Source organism: Wasmannia auropunctata, unplaced genomic scaffold, assembly GCF_000956235.1.
Source record: "Wasmannia auropunctata unplaced genomic scaffold, wasmannia.A_1.0 LD319148.1, whole genome shotgun sequence".
Classification (NCBI taxonomy): domain Eukaryota; kingdom Metazoa; phylum Arthropoda; class Insecta; order Hymenoptera; family Formicidae; genus Wasmannia; species Wasmannia auropunctata.
The window spans coordinates 1-6,918 of NW_012043742.1; the positions used below are offsets into that span (position 1 = coordinate 1).

The 6,918-nt window shown below is 28.0% G+C and overlaps 1 protein-coding gene across 1 annotated transcript; it reads left to right on the forward strand.

Moving 5' to 3' along the window:
• Positions 1–3,807: 3,807 nt before the first annotated feature.
• On the forward strand, positions 3,808–6,796 carry LOC105460599 (cytochrome P450 4C1-like). Its single transcript, XM_011707084.1, has 4 exons — positions 3,808–3,849; positions 5,505–5,733; positions 6,199–6,308; positions 6,632–6,796. Exons 2-4 carry the CDS (start codon positions 5,580–5,582, stop codon positions 6,782–6,784), a joined length of 417 nt encoding a protein of 138 aa, XP_011705386.1. The 5' UTR covers positions 3,808–3,849; positions 5,505–5,579; the 3' UTR covers positions 6,785–6,796.
• The last annotated feature ends 122 nt before the right edge of the window (positions 6,797–6,918 follow it).

The following is a 6,918-nucleotide window of genomic DNA, read 5'->3' on the forward strand; positions in this document are numbered from 1 at the left end:
AAATTGTAGGTCAACGATTTGCTATGCTGGAGCTGAAAGCGATGATAGCTCCTCTGATTCATAATTTCTACTTGGAGCCCGTTGATTACTTAAAGGACTTACGATTGGAAATAGATTTGGTGTTGCGTCCTACTCATCCGCTTCGTATGCGGTTTGTCCCAATCGTCAATACTGCCGTTTAACGCGATTGCATATTTCGAGAGTAAAAAAGTTTGTAGTAAAAATTAAATAATTGTTAAACTTATTATAAATACATTTTGGAGGCAGGGGATATAGATGTAGTTTGTTAGTATAAAAAATATTAAATTGTTTGTCAATTTAATTCGTTACAGGATTCCGGCTTTATGTAACGAACTGTATTTTAAAACTGATAAAACGTCGCGACGCGTAGTTTATGTATGGTTGGACATTGTAATAATAAAAATTATTATATAATACACATGTCGGCTTGCATTTGCATTATTTAGTTATATTTCTAATTTATTATAAATAATTTATAAACAATTCACGCGTTTTTATGTATAACAAAGATTTAGTTCATAATTATATTATGATATGCTATATGTGAATTTGATATTTGATGAAATAATTTATTGCGTTCGATCAGTTATTCCAAAAAAGATTTTGGTTGTACTCGGACTACCGTTAATAAAAAGTTAATTTGCAAAATGAATACATATGGAATTTATATACTACTTACATTTTTACATCATTTACTTATTTATTTGTTTTAATGTTATTTTAATGTCTACCTCTTCTCTTTATCTATTCTTATAAATTCATACATCTCACAATCAGATGAGAGAAAATTTTACGTTGCTTTGCCAATATATTAATATTTATTTTATTGTTGTTATTGTAATAATATTTATTCTATTGTTTATTTGACTGTCAAAAATAGGTATAAGTACAAACAAAAGAAACAAAAGAAATTGTAATGTTAAGAATACAAAAAATATGGATCTTCATATCCATGTTATAAACTACTCGTTCCACATCTTTTTATGTTATTATTTATTGCAAATAACAGTATTTATTAGGCACAAATGTAAAAACATTTCGCTTAATTAGACGCTTTACATTAAAAAAGCTGATTTTGCCATTCGTACATTGTTCGTGTGTGAACTTGACATGAGATATTTTAGCCTAGCGTATCATTTGATGTTATTACCGTAAAAGAGAACGTTTTGAGAGAAGAAAGATACATTTGTAATAACATTTATATCAGCATTTTATATTTCTTTTTCTCAGAAACTCTTACTCTTTTTCTTGATATTAGGAAAAATTAGAAGAAATAGAAAAGATTAAGACTATTGTTCCTTTGGAACAATTTCTATTTAGAGCTTGTTGATTACACAGGCCTGCAAGATCGAGGGTGTTAAAAGATTTAAGAAACAGAAGCGATATTTTTATTTTTTAATATTAAAACGCTGAATCTGAATCTGCCTGCAAAAGTCAGGTTTCTGAAATATTTGAGATTAGTGTCTAAAAATGGCTATTTTGTTTCAAGGTTGATAACGCATAAAAAGGTCAATAAACAGTTTTATGGCCACGCCTCTGACTAAATCAATTCATAATTTAATTCAAATAACATGGAAATTTTTATCAAGGTCAAAATTTGGGTAAAAATAAAAACTTCTTAATGTCATTCTCAATAACATAAATTTCTAAATATTAATTGTACCTTTTACTTTTATGCATCACAAATCTTGAAACATCAATCTTATATTGTTTTGTTTTAGATGCCTCTCCCTCTATATATACGTATGAATGCATAATGTATGTTCTGTCACTACCGCATTTTTTCTTAAGAACGTACTCCGGAAATAATTTAGAGACGAAAATGTCGAAACTATTTATAATTTCTAAATCTAAACGGTTGAAATTCTCAAATTACAGAGTTAAACATTCACGCGCTCAGGCATGATAATATGGCAAATGATAAAGGTTAACACGCGAGCCTTCTTTTTCAACAACATTAAAATTATCAAGCAAATATGTAATGATATTTTTATTAAAAAATTATTTTTATTTACAAAACCTGTTCGTACGTTACATACGCATAATTAATATCGAAACATTCACAGAGAGAAAAAAAGCGTAAAATAAAATATTTTTTAATTCAAGTATACACGACGATCACGGATCATTAAACAATTATTAGTTAATTTACAAAAATATTATGTTAATATTGTCGATATATGTTTAACTTAAAAACATATATGTATAATTAAACTTAAAAAAAAATGTCAATAAAATGCATTTAATTATATCAACAATATTTTTCTCAGTGTATTATAAATATTGTTGGGACAATTAAATGCATTTTATTGACATTTATATTAGAATGGGCCGAAAAAAATTTTTTTTGAAAATCGATTTAGTATAATACCCCCCAAAAGTTAGCTATGGATCTCAATATGGTAAAATTTCATCGAAATCGATTAATATCTTCAGGTAGCCCCTCGATCTTGCAGTTAGTAAGTTTATTTCTTCATAGATGTGTCAAAATTAAAAAAATATTCAAATTTCAATACAGTTTAAGTATTACCTGTTGTTTTTTGGTCGCTAAACACGAATTACGAATTCGAGGTCAGGAGTATACATTTCAAAATGACGGATCCAAAATATATTCTTAAATAATACATTAAGATTTCTCGAAAAATATGATAGATATAAAACAATGTTTCAAATAAAAATTGCACGGTTCGGGGAGATACATAAGAAAATATCATTAATTTTATTTCAGATGGCGTCATTAAGATCAAATCAAGATCACATCGATTTTTTTTTAAACGGAGTTAATTTTTTTTTTTTACATAATACTATTCTTCTAATTATTCTGCATATAGAAGTATCAAGGTTAAGTTATCGAAAAATCAATATTTTACAAGATATTTTATACTTTATCATACCATATTTTGATGTATAATATGAAATATCTCGTAAACTATTGATTTCTTGATAATGGTACCTAATATTTTTAGGCACAGAATAATGAGATGAATCAATTGATGTAAAGAAAACACACAATTGCTTTAAAAATTTATACGAAATGCATAAAGTTACTAATTTCAAAGCCGAGGGACAACCTGAAGATATTAATCGATTTCGATGAAATTTTACCCAGATATATATTAAGGTCCATAGCTAACTTTTGGACTATTACTAATCGATTTTCAAAAAAAAATTTTTTTGGTTCACCCTAATATACATACATATTCAAACGGCAATAAAAGTGTTTACAGATAGCATTTTAAGTAATATGAACGTATCTTATTTTTGAGCAAAACTTTATTCAAATATATATAACATCAGTAGTTATTGCGCTGTGAAAATATTATTTAGAATGTAAGTTTGAATTCATTAAATGCTAAGATTGTGTATCTGATACTTCTTATTAATTCTACATTACATTATCATAGTTCTTTTTATTAGACTAACTGATCATAATGTAAAAGAGAGCTGCCTGTAGAAGTGATAATGATTTCAACATAATTTATTTTGTCCTTGTTGATCTCACTCGTACATCTCATTCGACTGAATGACGTGAGATACCTAGAATTCGCGATTGAAACCACTCAGATATGATGTCGCTAGTTGTGCAGAATTTATAAGAAGTTACCTTGAGTGTTTAGGTCAAAGACGAGATAGCAGTGATTCTGTTATTATCGCTTGTGCGAAGCTGTTACAAAGTTTCCTTAATTATAACGAGATCAGTTCTATAATTTTTCAAACAAGTTATCAAAATAATTCATATAAAATTAATGTGTATTTTAATGTGTAATATACGTGTTTTGAGATATAAAAAAAATATTGAGAGTAGCTTGGAACACTTTTTATATTAAGGTAAGTTGTATATTATTTTTTCTATTCTATACTGTATTAGAGTTTAAGCTTTGAAGAAAAATACAAACTTGTTTTACGTTTAAGTGTAGTTAAGCTTTGCGAGTTATACGTATGTTCGCAAAAAAACAAGTCAAATAAAATATTAATGCTAGTAAATTAAAAATGTATTTCACATGGAATTGAAGTTAAACAAAATTTCAAAAGTTCTGACTTCACATTAAGCCATCCTCAATGAAAAATGCTCATTAAAACTTATTGTACAGTGATGAAAAAAAGTCTCGTAGATATGTATATTAACATGGTGTATAAGTAGAAGACGCAAAGTATGTTGTTAAGAAATGATTTTTTGTTCAAAAATCTCTGTCAATCCAAATGTAAAAAATGCTGCAGAAAATATGCAATTCATGAGTGGAGGAATTGACAATAATCAATGAGTTGTTTAACCTTGACTTCTTTTTTTTCATTAGTGTATCGTAAGTTTTAATGAGTGTTCTCATTAGAGATGACCTAAGGAGCCGTTCATATATTAAACATGACTGGAGGAGGAGGGGTAGGGGTTCGTACATATCCTTACGTAAGATTTTTCATGTCTGCTGCTGTCATGAAAAACGAGCAATATTAATTTTACGAGCATAATCGGGAAAATCTTACAAAATTAGGGAGAGGGGAGGGGGGTTTCAGGAATTCTGACATTTGCTTACATGGGGGAGAGGGGGGATCAAAAAATGGCCAAAAATGCTTACGTAATATATAGACGGCCCCTAATGTGAGGTGTGCAGCGTTTTGTGTCACTCGTGCGTAACCGTCGCTGTTTGTAAAATGCTCTTGTCAATGCATCCTACGCTTAGCAACAAGAAACGCTGCGCAATCTCGTTTCGTCAAACTGCGCAAATGCAGATTAATTTGCGGATCTTTATTTAATCAACTTTTTTTTCATTAATTCAGAAATTTATAAAACAGTACAAGATCTTACTTCTATTCAGTTTAACTCGCTCTATAATTTGATCGCGAGAGGTAACATAGTATATAACTACTACATATTAAAAATGTAATAAGGCCAATAAACGAGCAAAAATTGAAGTGTTATATTAATAAATTTTATTCAAATGAGTAATAACTAGATAGGACGTTTCGACTTACTTACAATTAGTCCTCTTCCAACATCGCAAAACTAAATTACATTAATGGAATACTAGTACGATACTAATTACATGAAAAATGAATCCATTATTTGATAAGTACAGACTGTAATACTTTGATATGTCTTTTCCATATAATTAGTATCGTTCTACAGTATTCTTAGATTATGTAATTTAGTTTTGCGATGGCTGATGATGACTAAGCAAGTTGAAACGTCTTATTCATCATTATTTATTATTATTACTCATTTGAATAAAATTTATTAATTTAACATTCTAACTTTTTGCTCGTTAATTTATTTAATACATATGATACAGGATTTTTATAATAAAATTGCTACACACACACACACACACATGCGTGCGCGCGTACACAACTTATATGAAATAATTGTGTAAAAAGTTTATATAAGATAAGATTATATAATCTTATCTTACGTGAACAAAACTACTTATATGATTTAGAGTCTTTTTATTATTTTCAATGTGATTAATATCTTACGTTTCTTATTGCAGCATATCATATTATGTATCTGCGTTGATAGAAACTGAATAAAGAAACAAAGCATAGTTGACTTCTAATCATACACAATGATTACCACTTTATTTCTTTTGAGTATTACTCCTATATTACTATATTATCTATTTCATTATGCAAGATTCGTAAGATTGATTAATAATATACCAAGTTTGCCGTCCCTCCCAGTGCTCGGTCATACTCTAGAGCTGTGGATGTGTACGCAAGGCAAGTAAAACTTTTTGAAAATTTTTATCATAATAATTAGCGTTTGTTTTATTTATAAAAAATATTTATCAACGAGATTAATAATACATGCGGTTGCAATTAGATCATGCAAATATTTTATCGAAGAGATGCAAAGAATATCTTAGGGACGTTTATGATTATTAATTCTTTTATTTTTACGCATAGTAGTATTTATTAATTTTAATTTTGAATTAACCTTTTATTCAATATAGTTAAATACCAAAGAGTTGTTACCAACATTATAATTAAAATGCAGAGAATAATCTATACATTAAAATGCATTTTAAATAGATCAATTCTTTTAAAAATGCCAATAAAATAAAATAGCAAAATTTTATTTAGATTTAACTGACAATGCTCGCAAGAATGATTACATATGAATAATCTCAATATATCAAATTTGTATTATTTATTTTTTTCATTTTATATTTTATATTTTTTTAGAATCTCTATGGAAACTTCAACGTGTACTTGGTAAAACTTATTATCCTATTTATAAACTTTGGTTAGGTCCGATTGCTTTCGTCAGCGTTCATCATCCAGATGATTTAGAGGTAAAAAAAATGTTAAAGACAAATTAATCTTTCATCAACCTATTTTAACAATTTATTATACATATATGTAATGTTTTGAAGGTAAGTTTCGCGGAGAGATATTCGCAGTGCAATTCAAATCACTATCAGATTATGAACCTATTTCAATCTAACTATCCTTGCATATGAAAGATTGTTTTTCAAAGCGGCGAATAAGCTCATAGCGCTTATTCGCCGCAAGTTCGTGCTGCATCGTACTACATTATAATTTTTCTATTTTATTATTCATAGGAAATATTATTATTTATATATATTACATAATTTGATTTCATTTCTAATTTTAGAAAGTACTAAGTAACTCAAAGGAACATCTTTCAAAAGGTCATATTTATACTTTTATCGAACCATGGTTAGGGAAAGGATTACTTACTAGCGACGGTATCGTAAACAAAATTTTTTATTCTAACGATAAGAAAATTTCTAATAAGTTTGTATAAAAAACTATATACAGTCACCAAACTAATTGACCGGACACTGCGTTAATATATCGATAATTTCTAAAAATTCAAGATAGAGCAACTTTGTCAAAAATTATCATAACATAAAGATCGGAAGAGCCACGTTTCACAGC